A 19555-nucleotide genomic window follows, 5' to 3' on the forward strand; every position below is an offset into this window, starting at 1 on the left:
ATAAATTGTTCATTTGGAGCTGGTTACAAAATTTTTGAATAATTAAAGTAATTAACAAATTTGCCTTTTTAAACCATGTAAGCAATGAGATTCGACAGTGTTATGATTTCGTTTTTTTTTTGATCGGAAATCAAGTTTTCCTACACTTCTCTGTGGTAATAGCTGTGCTCATATTTCTATTATTTCATGTAGAATGAGCTTGCAGCCAACCTTGGTGTGGAACCTTTGAAGGTGGTAGGACCTTGGTTGCCTTGACCACACGCCAAACCAGTTATAGTTTAAGATTAATTATGTGAACCTCAAATAAATGATCTCAATATATATATATATATATATATATATATATATATATGTATATATATATATATATATATATATATATATATATATACATACATATATATTATGCCTTGATATAGCAGTATTATTATCTTAATAACCTTTTGTACCAGTAAACCATTTTTAACTTAAATTATGCAAACAAATTACCATTTTATAATTCAGAAATAGCATCGTATAGTTTGATCTGTTGTAGTTATTTATTGCAAATGTGTGATAATGGTCTCATTGATTGTAAGAAGGGGGGACTTAACAGGTCATCATTTCTACCTACTACGTGATTATCATCAGCCTCAAAGTGATTTTCTGAACCAAATTCTACAAATGTAGCAATCTATCCTTTTATCATCAATCATTTTTAAACCTAACAGTTATTTAGACAGAAATATATCAGAATATCAGTCGTATCACATCAGACTAAGATGTATCGGGATGTTATTTAGGAATTCTGAAAACCAAACCATATTTAATACTGTTAGTGAAAAGTCATCATCAATTTACACTTTTCATATGCAGATGTTTGTGTTTATAAGTACATTATCTTCTGCCAATACCCATAACCTAAATTATACACTTTGTCACGGCTCTAAGAGAAACAATAGTTAAGATATGTAAGCTCATTGCCGTCACTTCTTAAACCAGTACTATTAAGTTTGTGGAATACTTGGTTTGACGATATTATGTGCCTTTACCTTAATACACTATTTTCTTTGGTCCTAAAGAAGAAAACTGCAAGCAGTGAAGCTGTATCATGCGTTGTGACTATATTAATATTCCATGAACTTCAGTATTCTACAAATGTTTGAACCTCTTGCAACATTGTGCATTTAGTGTGAATTCCGTTTTGTAAGTATTGCAGCATTAGCTATTATAGAGTCAAATAAAGAGTCAGTGTTTGCTTTATTTGATAAAGAAAACTTTGCCAAACTTTTATATTAGTATTTAAAAAGCTTCTTCAACTCTTTGTTCGGTTACTTGCCATAGGCAGGGAAGTATCCAATGCAGTCAAGTTGTCGTGTGTGTCTGTTATGCCGTTGCTTGTAAACACTATATGAAGGTTGATAACATCTGCAGTTCTCATATTTGACGTGTGCTTTCTTCACAATTTGTACAAACACCCTATTGCTTTGGGTGAAGGTCAATGGTCATGTGGGGTCAGCAGAGCGCAAAATGTGAAAATCTCGAAAAATACTGAACTCCAGAAATCCAGAACCTCAAATCGAAGGAGCTCAAATATGCATGGTATGTAGGATAGCCTTATATAGTGTAAAGGTTTTACACAATTTGGTGTAAGTCTGAGATCATTAAGGTCACCAGGGGTCAAAACTTGAAATCCCTGTAAACACGATATCTCCAGATAGGAAACTGTATTGGCTCTCACATTTTGCATGTGGCTGCCCTATGATGAGTATAAGCTCGTGATTGTTTAGTGGAGGTCAAAGGTCATTTGAGGTCATGAAAAGTCACACTGTGTAAAGCCCTATATACACAAACGTTGTAAACACGATATCCCAAGATAGATTACATCACATAGCTCATATTAGGCACATGTCTTGTATTGAGTACAAGAACCCATCATTTCAGTGGATGTCAAAGGTCATTTGCATGGGGTCAGCATAGGTCCAAATGTCAAAACATCAAATTGGTCTCATCAAGTTAACTATTACAAATGGAAGTTTAGCTCTCTGTTGTTAGAGTGAGCATGAAAATAAATTACCAACAACAAACAATGTCCCTCTCTCTTTCTTTCATCAGTGTGGTATTATGTCATATGATTAGGGATGCACCGGATCCAAATTTTTGGTTCCGGCCAGAACCGGATTTTGCCGGAGAGTACATGAAATCCGGCCGGATAAAATCCGGCTGGAACCGGATTTTTTCATTATTCAAAAGAAAATCATTAATATGAAGTAGAAGTATGATAGTTGTATTATTTTGGTTGATCCTTAGAAACAGTGGGTCAGATGATTGAGAAAAATAAATTAAACATGTTAAACCTAATTTTTCCTTACTTTGAATGTTTTTATTAATTTTTGGAAATAGTTTACACCTTTACATTGATTTAAATTAATACCAACACCTTTTTAAGGAATAATTCAGGCCAGATTTTGAAAAAGATCCAGCCGGATTTTGAGAAATATCCGGTCGGAACCGGATAATTGCTCACTATCCGGCCGGATAGTCCGGCCGAACCGGATATCCGGTGCATCCCTATTTATGATTCCCTTCCACCAAATCATATAAGCACTGACTCTGTCATTAGCTTGCAAACTCCTCTTTTGCTGCAATTGTAATGTATTAATAAGCAAGTAACCACAGGGAGGGTTTTCCCTATATATTGCTTTGATTAAGTTAGCAAATAGCTTATATTATCTGATTTACACAACTTGTTTAGTCAAAACAATCGTTAGCAAGGAATAAAGTTCCTCACCTGTGAGCTATTAAGTACGCTAAGGGATTGGATAATGCTAAGTTTGATCATGTGATTAAATCAAGGGCGGCGGAACCGGGGGGCACAGGGGGCACGTGCCCCCCCACTTTTCCTCAGGTTAAAAATGTGCCCTTTTTCTACATAAAAATTTTCTACATAAAAAAAGAGTTTACAAAGCTAAAGCCACGTCGAATGATATATTTCGGGAAGTTTTAAATGTTTACTACCATAGGAGCCCAATTTGATTTGAGGGGCTGTAACGACTTGGCCGAAAATATTCCCAAAATTTGTCGCGCGCTGCGCGCGCGCTCAACATGTTAATATGCATATCATATAGGCATGCATCGACTATTACATCGCATGCCAATAACATACAATCATTTGCCGTGTTATTACCCTTACATATTGGGTATAATTATTGGGAAAGTCGTTACAATAATAATGATGATAATAATATCAGTTTAACCATTGAAAAACACATAGCAAATTATTTTTCTTTCAGTAGGTGCCCGAAAAATTCTTAGCATATTGCCCTAATTTTCAAAAGATTATTGGTTGGGGGGCTGCACCCCCCCCTCCCCGGCTCCTATGCCTATGTTTACTACAACAATTAAGGCTTCTAACATTCTGGTGAGTGCCATTATGCATATTCAATTCGCCACAAAAATCCTAATTCATTTCCAAAAATGTACTGCTATATAACCTTGTGACTTTGTAATAAGCAGAAGCCATTTATAGCCAACTATGAATAATGAGTTTTAATATCCCATAACCTACCCCATCCTTTCGTTTTTTGACATATTTCATTTGCTTTCATGCATGTATCGATCGCGTGTGCAGGGACTTGGACTTTATAATGATTTCACCTCATTTCGTCTCGAAAGAAAACTTGTTCCTTGTTTCCCAATTTGCACATTAGATATTGCAGTGCTAGTATGCATTGTTTCCTTGAGGGGGGGGGGCAGTGGCGGAGCGTCCATACAGTCAGGGGCGGATGCCCCCCCCTGACGGTCTCAAATGGACTGCTGGCGCCCTTTTCAGCTTTTTACCACTTTTCTCTTATTCGCGATTATTGACTTTTTTATTTCGCTCTCATCTACCTATTGACATTTGTCACATTATCTGCAAATTAGCAAGGCCCGGAAAGGGTCATTTCCGGCGATCTAGGGAGTACTTTACTCTTAGATAGTGTCGAAAGCGCCCTACAGACCATTCTCGCCCCCCTGACCAATACCTCTAGCTCCGCCACTGGAGGGGGGGGGTGGCGTTGATGGAGTGATGTGTATACGCAAATAAGATAATGCAATAAGAGTTATCAAGGGTACTAAATATCAGGCTGCATCAGTCCAATATCGAATTTCTGCAAAGTGCCCTTCGACGTTGGTGCCCCCCCCCCCCCCCAGATTAAAAGTGCTTCCGCCGCCCTTGTGATTAATACAGTAAGTTTGGTCAATGGTTATGTCAGTATTAAGTCAAAGTCTAATAGAATGCATTTTAAGCTTCAAAACTAAAAAAGTCAGTTAAACCCTAGGTCAGATAGTTTGATTATTACAAATTTTTTGGGCGACACAATTCTAAGTCGTGAAGAACTTTGTCACCATTGTTCTAAGAAAACTAAGGTTAGCCCAAATTTGATTATTTACAATAATTTTGGAAATATTAACAGTATGGTACAAACTATGTATGGTTTAATACTACATACAATAAAACAGTACCACAAACTGAGTATGGTTTAATACTACATACATTACAACAGTACCACTAAAGATAAAGTTTAATACTACGTACATTACAACAGTACCAAAAACTGAGTATGGTTTAATACTATGTACATTACAACATTACCACAAACTGAGTATGGGTTAATACTACGTACATTACAACAGTACAACACACTGAGTATGGTTTAATACTACATAATTTACGACAGTACCACAAACAGTATGGTTTAATACGACTTACATTACAATGTTACCACAAACTGAGTATGGTTTAATACTACGTACATTACAACAGTACCACAAACTGAGTATGGTTTAATATTACATACATTACAACATTACCTCAAACTGAGTATGGGTTAATACTACGTACATTACAACATTACCACACACTGAGTATGGTTTAATACTACATACATTGCAACAGCACCCACACACTGAGTATGGTGTAATACTACATGCATTACAACAGTACCACACACTGAGTATGGTTTAATACTACATACATTACGACAGTACCCCTAACTGAGTAAGGTTTAATATGACATACATTACAACAGTACCAAAAACTGAATATTGTTGAAGACTACATACATTACAACAGTCCAGAAAACTGAGTATGGTTTAATACTAAATAGTAAATACATTACAACAATACCACAAACTGGATATGGTTTAATACCGCATACATTACAACAGTACCGCAAACTGGGTATGGTTTAATACTGCATACATTACAAGAGTACCACAAACTGGACATGGTTTAATATTATATACATTGCATCAGTCTCACATAATGAGTATAGTCTAATACAACATACATTACAACAGACCACTAATGATGTCTTTTTATACTACATACATTGCAACAGTATCACAAAATGAGTTTTGGCCATTGTGATTTATGATTAACAAGGTACGACAGCACAAGGAAGATACAAGACAGTGTTATTGCCAAAGGGCACTTTGGTATAGACCTTGTATACTTTGCCCGTTTCTTAACCTGACACCGACGCAAAATGTGTTCCTTCCCGCAAAGCTTGCATCGTTGATTGTATATATAATTCCTTAAGTTATGAGAAAAAGTTCAGTCTAAAATCTCATTAACCTAATACACAGCGTAAACGTTATTTACATTGTTTGAAATGAAAAGCAAGCGTTCGGTGTCCATTGTGGAAACCCACCGATATGAATCAAAGAGGTGTCGTTCTCTGGTTATAAAGACTGTTGTGTTTCTGAACCTCTTTGTCAGTGACTACCATACCATACCGTCGTTGAAGTCACTGCATAATACCAAATTAGCCTAAATAGAGTACAGCAATACACTCCTAAACATTTGTGACTACAACAACCATCTTCACCTAAAGCGTGACTAAATCAAGTTAGTTTTATCGAACCCCTATGCGCTACTGTAATTTGGGAACCAAAAATGGATCGAAAAGGTGTTTTCGTTATTTTAATCTTTGTCAGTTCAGTTTCATGTCAAGAGTGTGAGCCTTGTCCCGATCTTTGTAGTTGTAGTGGTTCTACTTTAAACTGCACTGACTTAGGTTTGACTTCGATGCTCTCGTGTGGACTGTCATCCTCTTATTCCATAGTTGATTATTCTGGCAACAATATCAGTACAGTCAACTGGAACGATATTCCAGTGTCGTCTCCATCAAGCCTTCTCGAAATCGACTTACGACACAATCATATAAACGCTTCGTCGGGAACATACGCGATGAATGACTCTAGGTATATTCTTATCTATTTGTCGTTCAATAGACTAATCTCGTTTCCATCCAACTTTTTGGAAATCAAATCTTGGCAATCAACACGACGTACTTACTTGCATCTTAACGCCAGTGACAACAGTATAACGGAGGTTTTAGCTCATGCAGTAACTCTGAATAAGACCTTTGATATTTTTGAACTTGACTTACGGAACAACAAGATAAGTTACATACATCAGGACGCATTTAATTTTCAGTCATTATCTGCAACAATTATCTTGAAGAATAATAATATTCTGTCGTTCTCTACTATCTGCCTTCGATGTCTTCTTGATATGACATTAAGTTCTTTATCGTTGGATGTTAGTTACAATTTGATTGAAGGTTTGGATTACAAAGAAGAATTATTCCTCAACGAATCTGGAATTTCAGCGTCCATCAATTTGGATAACAATCCATTTAATTGTGACTGTACACAAAGGTGGTTTGCTTATGACAATTCATCTTTTAGGAGTGCTGTCTTACGAAATAGTAATGAACAGTGTAGCCAGCCCTCCTGGTTGGACAGGTTCGACCGGTCATACAGATGTGCCTCACCCCTTACATTACAGGGTTTCCCTGTTACTTCGTTGTCTCCTCACGATTTCACGTGTCCTCCTCGGCTAGATCCTAATGCTACATTGACTGCTGAAACCATGCTAGGGGATACATTGGTACTTCGCTGTCCTACCATTGGTGCTGATCCTCCGACTCGGCGTTATGACTGGATGTTTACTCCAAGCAAATCATCGAAAGTGTTTGTAAACTCTGGATGGGACTACTTCAGACAAACAGAGACAGAGTATCTGACAGTCCAAGGGCTGACGTCGGCGGGTACTTTCATTTGTCGACCGTTGAGTCCGCATAGTTCGCTTTCCATCAATATCAGCGTGTCTGTGAAAGATTCAAACCAAGAGGTGTTAACCACCAGATCTTGGCAACCTAATATCACGGGAAAGTCAGACACAAATAATGGAGGAGAAAAGTATTCTTCTTCATTGCCTTTTGTCATGGCCGTATCAACGATAATGGTGATTCTTCTGGTTATTCTAATGATTTTGGGTTGTATGCAGTACCGGCTAGTAAATGCAAATAAAGCAATACAAGTACTCAGAGGAACCACTGTGGAACAGGCAGCGAAGGTGAACCCCAGAAAAGACATCAAAGATGGCCATACATCTTAGCCGAAGCCTCTTACTATCTGGGTCATGTCCAAATGATGATGATGTTTATGAGATGACCGATAACGTCGCAGAAGAAAGTTCTGGAATGTCAGCGAAAACATCCGCAAGCCAGGAGGAAGGATCGCACATTACTATGAAAACGATTGGCGAAAACCTTAAGACTCTTTGAATGAAGATAAATTTACAACCCATGACGGTAATATGCAGATTAAAATTGGACTCCCGATAGCACAGGACATAGAAAGATCTTTGGCTAACGTGTTAACGAAATCAAGGAAATGAACATGAATTGTGAGTTATATGCTTCAAAATAATAAATAAAGAATTGGTCTAGAGTCATGTTGTGTTGCAAACTTGCATTGATGCATTTGTACATTATCCTTATTTTCTCTGCGTTATATAGCAGATCAACTCCACTTCCTCTTCAGACAAAACTAGCATATATCACTTTCAATATTTGAGGTGTATTATTTCGTGAGTAACTATCTTGAAAAAGAGCGCATAACTTGGCATCACCAGTTGTCTCGGTTTTAGTTAAAGTAGGTTAATGAGGGAGATGAAATCTGTTTCAATTTCCTGCTACAGTCAAAACAATGTATAATTATTCAAATCTGAGGCATATTATCGACAGGTCTTTGTTATCATGTTTAGAGAGCCAGAACAGCCGTATAGAACCGCTCTTTGTCGTCATGTCATTACACTACAGTCTTTCCTATACTGGAATATGTGGACTTAAGGGGTAACGTGGGATAATACAGGAGTATATTATTTCTTTTGGGAACAGGTCTTTGCTATCATGTTGAGTGAGCCAGAACAGCCGTATGGAAACGCTCTTCGTCACATGTATAACTATACTAAGTCTTTCCAATACGGGAATATGGGGACTTAAAAAAGTAACTGAGATCATACAGGAGTAACGTGACATGATACACATTGTCTAAACTATGTCCTGTGTTCAACACTTTTGTTCATTTTGCGAAGACGGTGAGCAGGTTGGTGGCGGGGAAGGACGATTACGGGACTATGTAAGGTTTGATGTCTAAGGTGAAGTTATCAGTTTTTCATTTCATATATCTTAAGTTTATATTTGGTTATGATGGTATTAAATATTAATTGTAGTGTTTATCTTATGAATTCGTTTTTCTTTTAATGCAACTGAACAATTGGTTACTTACCGACGGTGATGGAATTCTACAATTTGATTTATATTTTTGAGATCCAGCTGTACTCCTAATACTGTAATGATGCAGTTTTAAGCCTATTAAAGCCCTCAGTTGTATCCCTGATGCTGTAATAATGCATTAGTTAAGCCTCTTTAAGCCTACACTAGTACCCCTGATACTGTAGTGATGCAGTTTTTAAGCCTCCAGTTGTACGCCTGATGATCCAGTTATTAAGCCTCTTTAAGCCTACAGTTGTATTCCTAATGCTGTAATGATGCAGTTGATAAGCCTCTTTAAGCCTCCAGTTGTACCCCTGATACTGTAATGATGCAGTTGTTAAGCCTCCAGTTGTTACCCTGATGCTGTGATGATCCTTTTTGTAAGCCTCCAGTTTCCAGTTGTACCCCGGTTGCTGTAATGATGTAGTTTATAAGCCTCCAGTTGTACCCCTGTTGCTCTAATTACTGCAGATTTTAAGCCTCCAGTTGTACCCCTGATGCTGTAATGATGCAGTTAACCCTTCAATTGTACGTCGATAATAGCCCATTAAATCATTTTAAAGATATCGGCACCGTTTTTACTACTTACTAAGCAGAAAGGCACTTTAAATAACGAAAGAACACTTTTCGTTAACTAAAAGGAGCACGTGTTATTGATAAAAAAATGCACTTTTGAAGTTTATCACAAACTTGGTATACCATGTGCCTGATGCAGCACGGTGTTACCACAGTATTTGCAATGAAGAGCAACTAATTTGTACAAATGATGTAAAGTCATACTAGTTAGTACTGAAAGAGGACCAGGGAAGCGGAAGGGGATTGATTCTGATGGAAAGGGTGGGAAAACTTCCAGACACAGTTGGAAATGTGACTATGGTTTGAGGAAGCTAGACCAGTAAACAAACTCCAAATGTTTCGACAGAACCGATATGCATTCACTCCGTACTACAAAATCGAGTTTTCGAATGTTTTTTTTTCAATATGGTTAAACAAAAAAAAGTAATTATCAATTTTCATAAGAGACAAAAATCGGCACTTCAAAGTTATGAAGTAATAGGATTACCATAATAGCTATTATATTTCCATGCAATTTCACGGTGTTTTTAACTTCCTTAACCATTTATTCTCTATGGCTCATCTGGTATAATTAACATTTAAAAATCCCTGTACTTTACCAGGTAACCTTTACCGTGTAAACAAGACCGCCGTACAACTACCATTCATATGACTCATTACTAGGCACATTAACGTGTCTTGGTGAGCCCACTTTGTTTTTCTTAAATCCCAGCCACCGCACTGTTCCATGACCCGTGACTTCGAAGCCACACCTAATCCGCATTAATTAAACTTCTGTTATAACAAACGTTTTAACCAAGTCAGTAACTTTCCTTTCAGCTGAAAAAGATCATGTTTGAACATGAAATTTGCACAACCTTAACCATAGTGGACTGGTGGTGCCTCTATACCTGACAAATCTAACTGTGGCTACACCCAACCGGCTTCTATGATGGAATTATGTCGACATGGAGACGCTGTGTTAACAATATTTGTAATGATCAGGAAATTATTTTGATGAGGGAAATAAATATGAAAGACGAATGTAAGAAGTACAACTGCGGTCATGCTTTTCAGAAAGGTAACTGAGAGGGGATTTTTTTTTAAATTCCCATTTAATTGGGTTCACCGAGGAGGAAGTTTGACACGGAAATCTATATTTTATGAAAATAACATACAGCGCACGGTGAATAAGTTTGATCTTGTCAAAAATATGCAACTTTAGGGGATAATATAGAGCTCACTGATCTGTGAGAAACTAATATTTGAGGACAATTGATCGTTTTTTAAACCAGTTGGAGACAATCCATATCTCATCATGTCATGACAGAAGCATAATCGCGTGGATTAGATGACTTTAACTGTACTGAATGCTAATATCGTTTGCAAAACAAAGCTAATAAGAATTGAACGGTAATTCAGTAACATTAAGTAGAAACATTAAGTAGAAATAGAAAGGGGCCCCACAAGATATATGTTTGGAAAACTACAGATGTGGTAGTTATAATGCGTTCAGATGCGTATGATATAACGTAATATTTATACAAGATGTCATTCAGTTTATTTGTTTTATTTTCATAATCACGTGTATTATTGGTACATCAGTTAAACAGTATATATAGTATGGTTCATTGTAATCTGTTGGTAAAATTTAACAAAGAGATCTCCGTTTAAAAAAAAAAAGTCCACAAGAAATAACTGTTATTAGAACCCTACTCCTCGTGGGCTGCAGTTTAAAAATCTTTGTCATGTCATTACACTACAGTCTTTCCAATACGAGAATATGGGGACTTAAGGGGTAACGTGGAATAAAATAGGAGTATATTATTTCCTTTGGAGAACACGATGATTTTCTTCACTTACCACTGTCAAATGAATGATAGAATTTTGTAGATATGAAGCCAACTCTGTAACCACTATTTCTAGTGATCAGAAAATAAATATGAAAGACGAAGATAAAAGTTACAACTCGGGTCACGCTTATTAGATTGATTGCCGGTTTTTTTTTATCAACCTTTGTGTAATAGGTAACTAATAAATGGATTTTTCTTTAAATTCTCTTAAAATTGGTTACACCGAAGAGGAAGTTTGGCACGGAAATCTATCATTTATGAGAAAAACATACAACGCATGGTGAATAGGTTTTACCTTGTCAATAATATGCAACTTTAGAGGGAAATAGAGAGCTCAAATAAATATATGGAGCTCGTGCCCAGCATCCTTCCCTCTTTCGCCCGCAGATGTACACTTTAAAAACAACCTGAAACTGGTTAAATTTTAAATTTACTGGTTAGATTTTACTACTATCCTGGTTATATCAATGGGTATTTCACCTCATTCCTGGTTAAATTAACCAACATTTCCTTGTTGATGTGACTACTATCCTGGTTTATATCAAACGTATTCAATCTCTTTCCTGGTTTAATTACCACTTTCCTGTTAATACTATTGGGTATATCACCTTATCCTCGATTGCAATGCATTCAAATTATGAAAACGCAAAACATAAATTATATAACAACATTATTAATGTTACTAAAAGAGTATTTGTGTCGCCTTACTTTTGAATTATGAGTAAATTAACATTCGCAAAATAGTTAAATTAATTCCTCAAACATGAATACGATGAATTTCTAAAAGAAATGCAATACTGAAGTCAAAATTTTGAGGACATTTTCACATTTTTTCAAACTACCATCGTCACATGCCGAAGCTCTGATTGCTTGACTTCAACTGTGAAGTATAACAGGGATTACCAAGACCTTGTTCAGCACTTTTGCACAAGGAAACAAAATCACTTGAACAATTTTTACTACGGAACAAGAATTGAACATAAGTTGACTGAGTTACAGGTCATGTGCTATGATTGTACTAGGGCAAATGGACCCTTCACCTGTCTCCTAAAAAACTTGATCAAAGCCTCTCTCGCAATAACCTTTATGTTACGACAAAAGCCAGCCCTGTATAGCAGTAGCTACTTTGAACTAGATAGAAAGGTCTCAAAAGATCTATGTTCACATTGTTGTTTAGGATGAACTACTACCAAATTTATTATTTTAGTTTAATTATTTAATCATGGTAATTCATTTATATTCTGAATTTTGTTCCCAATATATTTGACAACTTCGCCCTGGCAAACCGAACATCTCTAACCATTAACTATTAAATCTCAGCAAGGCTCTGCAAAACAATAATGAGGTTACCAACACCATTAATGGTTTATTCATTAGCTCCTCCTTTGACGTCGCATTCTTGTGCAAACTATTCAACTCAAATACAAAGTGGTACTTGTGGCTTAAAATAATCACAAGAAAGATTAATTTGAAAAGAATTTTAACTATAACAGTTAAAGAATATACCGAAGTGTCCTTTAACATAAACATTCTGAAACTCCGACCCCGAATAACCATCTCAATACTTGACAATAATCATGATAACGTTTGCATACATAACATGTCTGTCCGTGGACAAAGAAGCAAAGAATTAACTAAACCAAACCCTAAATGACGTTGCACATACAATTCCTGAACACCTCTATATCTTCATCAGGTGTCATCTCTGTCCAAGTTTTCATTGAAGTTGTACAAGCAGTTTCTTTTTTTTTCAATTGTGAACAGAGAGATGGATTGATGTGAAACTTTTTTACTTAAACCACTTCAAAAATCAAAGGGTATTGTATTGGTTCAAGATTGTTTTTGTTCTTGTCAATTTACGGTACATGAAGGAAGAGCACTGTAAGATCTCTGTCAAAGCGATTTCTCTTCATTTTAAACAAGTTTGTTTTTACTTTGCAAAGTCATGTCACCTCTGGCTGACATCACCAGTAAATTAATTGTTTAATTTCCTAACATATCCAAACTTGTCCCACTTTACCAATAATCAGTGGGCTATCAGCTAATGCAATTCCATGTAGATTCAGCTAAACAATTAAAACTTACTCGATTTACATCTATGACTGATTGCAATGAGGTTGCAATAGTGCATACAGTGTTATGCACCTTTCGATGTTGAACTTCCCCAAAACAACTGAGTGACAAGAGAAAATGCCAAGTACTTCATTTCATCTGCAAGAAAAGATTTTGTGAAATTGGTGTAAATTTGATACAGTAAAAAAAAAACATTTACTGAAGTTTCTTCCATGTATCTCAATGCTCTTTGACTACAAATTTAACGAGGACTGACACAAAATGAAGGCCATGGTTACACTCTTTGTGTCCAACAGATGTGTAATTTCACTATTCAATTCACTTTTATGGTTTAGAAAACAGGAAAGCAGCTTGATTGACCCTCTAGTTGTAGTCATATTTCAGGCTTCCTGGTAGTTTGGAATGTACTGCGCTCCTCTCTTACCTGTCTCAATGCTACTATTGCACCTTTCCATTTACCTAGCTGACCTATTAACTGGCAAAATGTTAGAACTTCACTCCCATTGACCCTCCTCTGGTTACACCCATCACCTCTCCCTCCTAAATTCACAAAGTAATTAACCGTAATTCTACCGAAAACTTCCTTGGTTAGGAATTACACCTGTTCACTGTTTTCAGTTGTGTTTTGCATCTCATCAACATGAAGACAGGTAAGTATCATTGTATGTAAATACCAAAACTAGTGAGGTTTAGTTTTTTGTTGTTGTAACAATCAATGGTTTGGATATTGTATCAGAAGGTGAAAGCAATATAGGAATCACATGTGATGAGGAACACTTATACTGTGGAAGGTAATCATTAGTCATGGCCATGCGGAATACACATGATCTGCATAGAGATTATCTGTTGTGCCAAAGTATCCATTTCTGATCAAGAGTCTGAGCTCTTACACATTTTTTGCAAATAAGTCTTGTTCTGTCGGTAGTTATAATGCAATGACATGAACACACAGGATAGCTGTACTTACATTGACTTAAACAGATGAAACAAATTAAGACATGTAAGACTCACATACATCACGGCGAAATAAACTAGAAATCAGAGACTTACCATCTACTATATAGACTGTGGGATATGCTTAGAATAGTGTACAATTTTGTGTTGTACAGTCCCCTGATTGGCTTTTCTGTTTTGAAATTTCAAGGATACATGCACTTTAATTAAACTGAATATCACTATTTCAAGAAAATTCCTCAAATATAAAGCTGAAGACTTCAGCAGTGGCTTCAAGTAATGCTTCAACACTTGGCGGAGAGTAAGTGACCTATATTTGGCTAAGATAAAATCAATACATATCAACACTTTAAAGGAGGAAGTGTATGGTTACTGCAAAGGTTCCAGTGACCTCAAATGACCTCTGCATGTATAACTTGTACATGGTATCAATAGCCTTGCAATAAATTGTGTGGAACTTTAACGTGATGGCATGAGCTGTAGTTTAATATAAGGCAATATGAAGTATGTCTTTGTTGAACCGAAAACTGTTTTCGTTGCTCAACTTGTGCGGAGCTGTAGGTTCTCTCATAGCCAGGGCTCATTTTGAAGAAAATGTTAAGGTTGTCCTTCCGACAACCTCGCCGTCATATTTGGTTGTCCGAAGGATTGTTTGGTTGTACAATGAAAGCACCAACATATACTACTGGAGTTGCTGGTCGTGGTACTTTGCACGCATCGTGTGCACTGAAGTTACTGGATATGTGCCCATGGACTATTAAATATGTTATAGTTACGTACGTCCTGCAATTTTCAAACACTTTGGTGCTTTAAAATAGAGCACCTTGCGCGAGAGCCGTACGTAATTTATACCACAAGGTATCAATTTAGCTTTGTAGGTAAGTACCGTAACGTTAGGCTACGCAGGCCAGGTATATTGGCCTTAGTGAGTAGTCTTACTTTTAGTCAGGGACGCAAAAGCTTCAAATTGCTTCCTCCTTCATTTTGGGGTAAACAAACCTCAAGTACACACATTTACAGCTAGGCCTATGACAAACATAACAAGTTTTTGAATGAATATCTTTCTTTCTTTTCAACAACCACAACTTTTTCTTGAAAGAACCAAAATTCCAGTCCTTGCACAGATGACTGAATTTGTTTGAAAACAAATCAATCATAACAATCAACGCAAGTACTTTGTTAACAACAATTCCATTACAGACTTTTTCATGCTAAAAGTAGTCAATGGTGGTTTCTAAATTTCTTGTGATTTGATTGGCTAAAAGCCCATGTCATTGTCTACAATCATTCGGGCATCTATAGTTCTCAATAAACACAAAGGGTGTTGTTTAAATGCAACTACAAGTACCGCTCACGTATAACTGGACCTGTGTACGCGCACATATAGTGCAACCGTGTATAAACTCGTTGACAAGAAAATTGCCACGTAGACGCCGCGTAGACACCTCGTATACTCTCTGTGCGAGTTTATACGCAGGAAATGCTATTGTGGTGGCACACTCCTATTAGAGTCTATATCCATCCGCCCGATTGTTCTCCTTCAGGAAAAGTGCCAAAAGCCTGTTGACCTATTATCAATCATGATCTATTTTTGTGGCTTGCGTGTGAAAGAGCATGATTAGAAGTACATGTGGTGACATCATTGGGTCAATTGAGGCAATTCTAGACCCCTTTAGTCCTCCCAGGAGCAGCATACGAAAATGGTTTACTACTGAGTTTAGTTTAGTTTAGTAGAAAAAAGGATCAGGAGGGACACGTAAGTCCCCATCAAGGACCCTATAAAGAGAGGGAAAAAAACTGAAGACACAAACACTCAGACCCGATTACAATGCTTAAAGTGCTTGTCCAAAGCATTCTTAAACCCATTGACACTACTTGCAAGTACAACTTTCTCAGGCAAACCATTCCACTCATTCACAACCCTATTAGAAAAAAAGTTATGCCGAATATTAATCCTACTATGCGACTTTTGAAGTTTAAGACAATGACCTCTAGTACAAGTACTGTTTGCAAACATGAAAAAGTCGGTAAAGGATAAATTGTCGAAACCATAGTGAAGAGGTTTACAAGTGACGTAAACTTTCGGATCGGATAGCAAAAAAAATCTACATGGTTATGATACTGAAATTGATGGTGCCATGAAAGGCCAACTTGTCAGCTATCTGGTGATGGGTTGTGTTTAGCTAGTGAGAACTTTTATCTAGACTTAGAGACCACATTAATTTTGTGATTTAATGTGTAAGTCAATGGGGCTTTAATAGGCGTATGCTACCTTGTGCTAAATGAATAGGGATTGAAGTCGCCGAAAGAATTAGTGAGATGTTTGAAGCAGCCGTTTCTTACATCGTAGTTTAAGACGTGATATTCACCTGGCGTGGAAGAGGACGTGGGTAAAGTGTTTGCCGGTATAGAACATATCTATTTTTAGTTCATTTGGTTTCTATTCACTATTTCTTTTCCCGCCTTTCTTCAGTTGCAGAGGTTATGTTCCACGGATGATAGTTTACTTTGAATAGTTGGGAATGTAACAGGGTGGCCAGGATCCTGTACTCCTGTAAAGTAGGAGAGAACGATAACGTAGAGATTTGTCTTTAGGCGTTAGACAGCTACAAATTTATTATTGTCGCGCGCTCTCTAATAAGAAATACGTTACTTTATAGTTAATTTTTAAAGGGGTGATAAATAAACCCTGTTACACTCTCCCCATCTTCACAAGATGTCTTCCCGACATTGGAAAATGGCTGAGCACCGTAACATAGTCCAAGAATATAATATCTACTGCTACCTGTAACAATATATGAATTGAAATGATGGAAACACAATGTTAAATGATAATATGGTAAATGTTTGAAAAATGACTGCATTTAAGACCTCATACTTCAATGCATATGTAAGTACCTTTTTGTTTTGAAAACAAGTTCTCTCCATGGCAAACATATTGAATTTTCCTAGAGAAAATTTAGTAGTTATACCTGTACATTAAATGTTGGGTTCCTCCTCCCTGCAGTCACGCTACATTAATAAAAACTCACCACTTGCGAGTATATGTGACAAATCTGGGAAGAAGTGAATATTACTACTTTCTGGTAATGATCAGCTCCCAATAAGATAAACTTCATAGTACGATCATTGATGATTTAGTACATTGGTAAAAGAAAAACACAAGTGTCAGTTTCCTCTCCTAGCTATATGAAATATTTAAATCAACACATCATATATTTTCTTCTACACCGTCACCCTTGTGTCCAACTATGAGATAGGTCAATTGTCATGCGGATCACAATAGTGACAGTTTCAATAAAATAGTGTTAATGTCGTTAATACTTTCCAGCAGTAAAACAGTAAAAACAATCGTTAACTGCCCCCCCCCCACTCCCCTATTGAAGATAGATGTATATGAGGCATCTTATAGTATCACACTACCATTTCCTGAAGCCTAGGATACCTCAAAGTTCTGTCCTCTCATAGCCGACGGATGTAAGTAAGTAACTGGACCAGACCAATGTGGTTGCCTGGGTGTTGGCGGATAGTACCATGCAACATTCTGGGTGTACAGAGAGAGGATCACCCAATACACTGTTAATTTGTGGGTGTAGCTGTTCGAATGACGGCACACCAAGATAGTCATAAGTGAGTATAGTCCTGGGTTCCCTTCTTCTGGATGGTCCCATCTGTTGTACAGGAGGTCCTACATCAGGTTCCTCATGGGGTACCAGATCAAGAACTGCTACCGCGTCTTACTCATATTGGTCATCTGCATCTCCGTCTAATGGTTGGTCAGTCGCATTTAGGGGTGGATCATCTTGACTGGGAGATGGTCATCTTGAACTGCGAGTTATTCATCTTCATACAGAGGTTAACCATTTTCTCTAGTGGCAACATTCCTTCAGAGGCACCACCCGTGTCTGTCTGGTTTTCCACATGTGGCATATATATATGAGTTGTCATCACTGGATTCGTCATCAGATTCAATCATAACTTGGCATTGATCTGAGTGATCCTTTGATTTCACTCTTTTTGTCTTCGTCTTAATAGTTGGTTCATCAAGTGGCAATGAGTCACATGGGAGTAAGAGATTTCTGTGAAGTGTCCTCTTCTTTCCGTGTCCACTTTCAGGTCTCAGTTTATACACCGGGATTCAGGTTGCAGTTGATTTGTCACAACATGGACATGTTTTTCCCAGTAAGGCCTTAACTTAGCAGGACATGACATAATATCAACTACCGTCTCCAGCACTTCATACGATAACTTGTCAATTAAACATTTTGCAGAAAATTGTTCAATTGCTCAGTGAAAGCAAATGAGCAATCCAAAAATTTTCTGATTTTCATTTTCTTATATTATCATGTTATCTAAACAAGATATTATCATGTTATCTAAACAATTTACTGAAAATGTTGACTTATTGGGGAAAGTGTGCATATGTTGATGGCACTTTTAGGCTTCCGTATGTTTCAGAGGCACTCGAAAATGTTTACGCCAAACCACAGATAAAGTTATCAAGATGCGATACTCGACCATCAATGTAGTATATGAGCAACAAGTCCCTAGAACCGCTGCTGTGCGGATCATAGCGAACTTTGACCTTTTAGCTACGCCAGATGTTTAACGTTTTGATTCTTATAGTCTGATCAAAACATTAGCTTCCTCTGAACCCAGAACAGAATTAGCTTCTCATGCATGTACAAAAACAGGAAAAACCGAGAGTTCAGAACTTCCAAATATAATCTTTAAAGATAGGAAACACAGTATACGCCATGACAAAAATGTTTTCAATGTTGTTTTAATACAGGTGATAGTTAAAAAGCTGCGTGAATGGCTGATAATGCGGTCATACCACAACCTCTAAAAAAGAGTTGGAAACTTTCTGCGCTTCTTTTCTCCGTAAAGACAAAATGTAAATAAGTGACAAGGAAGTCATTATCATTAGCAAGGTCTTGAAAGAGAAAAAAAAGACAATGGAAACCAAGGTCACCTTCATGGTTATTGGTTATGAATTACATCAAGGGTTTTACTTAATATTTCAAAATCTGTCTAGGACATATCCTCTGGTTGGCCGAACTTCGCAGAGCAAAAATATCAGTGGTTTACATGGTGGTCAGGGGGAGGGGAGGTTGGTGTGAAAATGGATCTGAATGTAAAAGGTAGAATTTTCCATGCTATGTTCAATACAATTTAAATTTATTTTTTGTCATATACACAAAAAGTAAATAGTTAGTAACAGAATATGACAGTAAGTACACACGATGAACACCAAAACAAAATAAAAAAATGAAACGAAGCAAAGCAAAGGAAAATGAAACGAAACGAAACAAAGGAAAATGAAACGATACGAAATGAAACAAAGGTTAGTCATCAAACTAGTGGCCACGAGGATAGCACACTGGAAGAAAATATACAAATATGAAACAAGAAATCATAGAAAAGGAAATTAGCTTACACTTAATCAAACTTAACATCAGAGTCAATGTAAAAGATTATTCGGGATATATTTTGTCTTGCCTATGTTACCAAAGGAGTGTGGCGCTA

The 19555-nt window shown here is 36.9% G+C and overlaps 2 protein-coding genes across 7 annotated transcripts in view; one reads left to right on the forward strand and one right to left on the reverse strand.

Moving 5' to 3' along the window:
- LOC139974254 (alpha-2Db adrenergic receptor-like) overlaps positions 1–16908 on the reverse strand; it is a 78200-nt gene extending 61292 nt beyond the window's left edge. The window contains exon 1 of the mRNA XM_071981275.1: positions 13085–16908. The gene's annotated coding sequence lies outside the window, so the exon portion shown is untranslated. The remainder of the gene's footprint in view (positions 1–13084) is intronic.
- The window catches only part of LOC139974284 (uncharacterized oxidoreductase YjmC-like), a 51041-nt gene that overhangs the window by 12366 nt on the left and 19120 nt on the right, over positions 1–19555 (forward strand). For 3 of the 6 annotated variants that reach the window (XM_071981309.1, XM_071981318.1, XM_071981324.1), the window contains exon 10: positions 193–8559. The exons of the other annotated variants lie outside the window; for them this stretch is intronic. In XM_071981309.1, coding sequence (XP_071837410.1) covers positions 193–255 — 63 coding nt within the window. In that variant the 3' untranslated portion in view covers positions 256–8559. Of the gene's footprint in view, positions 1–192; positions 8560–19555 lie in introns of those variants that run through there. 6 annotated transcript variants of the gene reach the window in all.

This window comes from Apostichopus japonicus, chromosome 2, assembly GCF_037975245.1.
Source record: "Apostichopus japonicus isolate 1M-3 chromosome 2, ASM3797524v1, whole genome shotgun sequence".
Taxonomy (NCBI): domain Eukaryota; kingdom Metazoa; phylum Echinodermata; class Holothuroidea; order Aspidochirotida; family Stichopodidae; genus Apostichopus; species Apostichopus japonicus.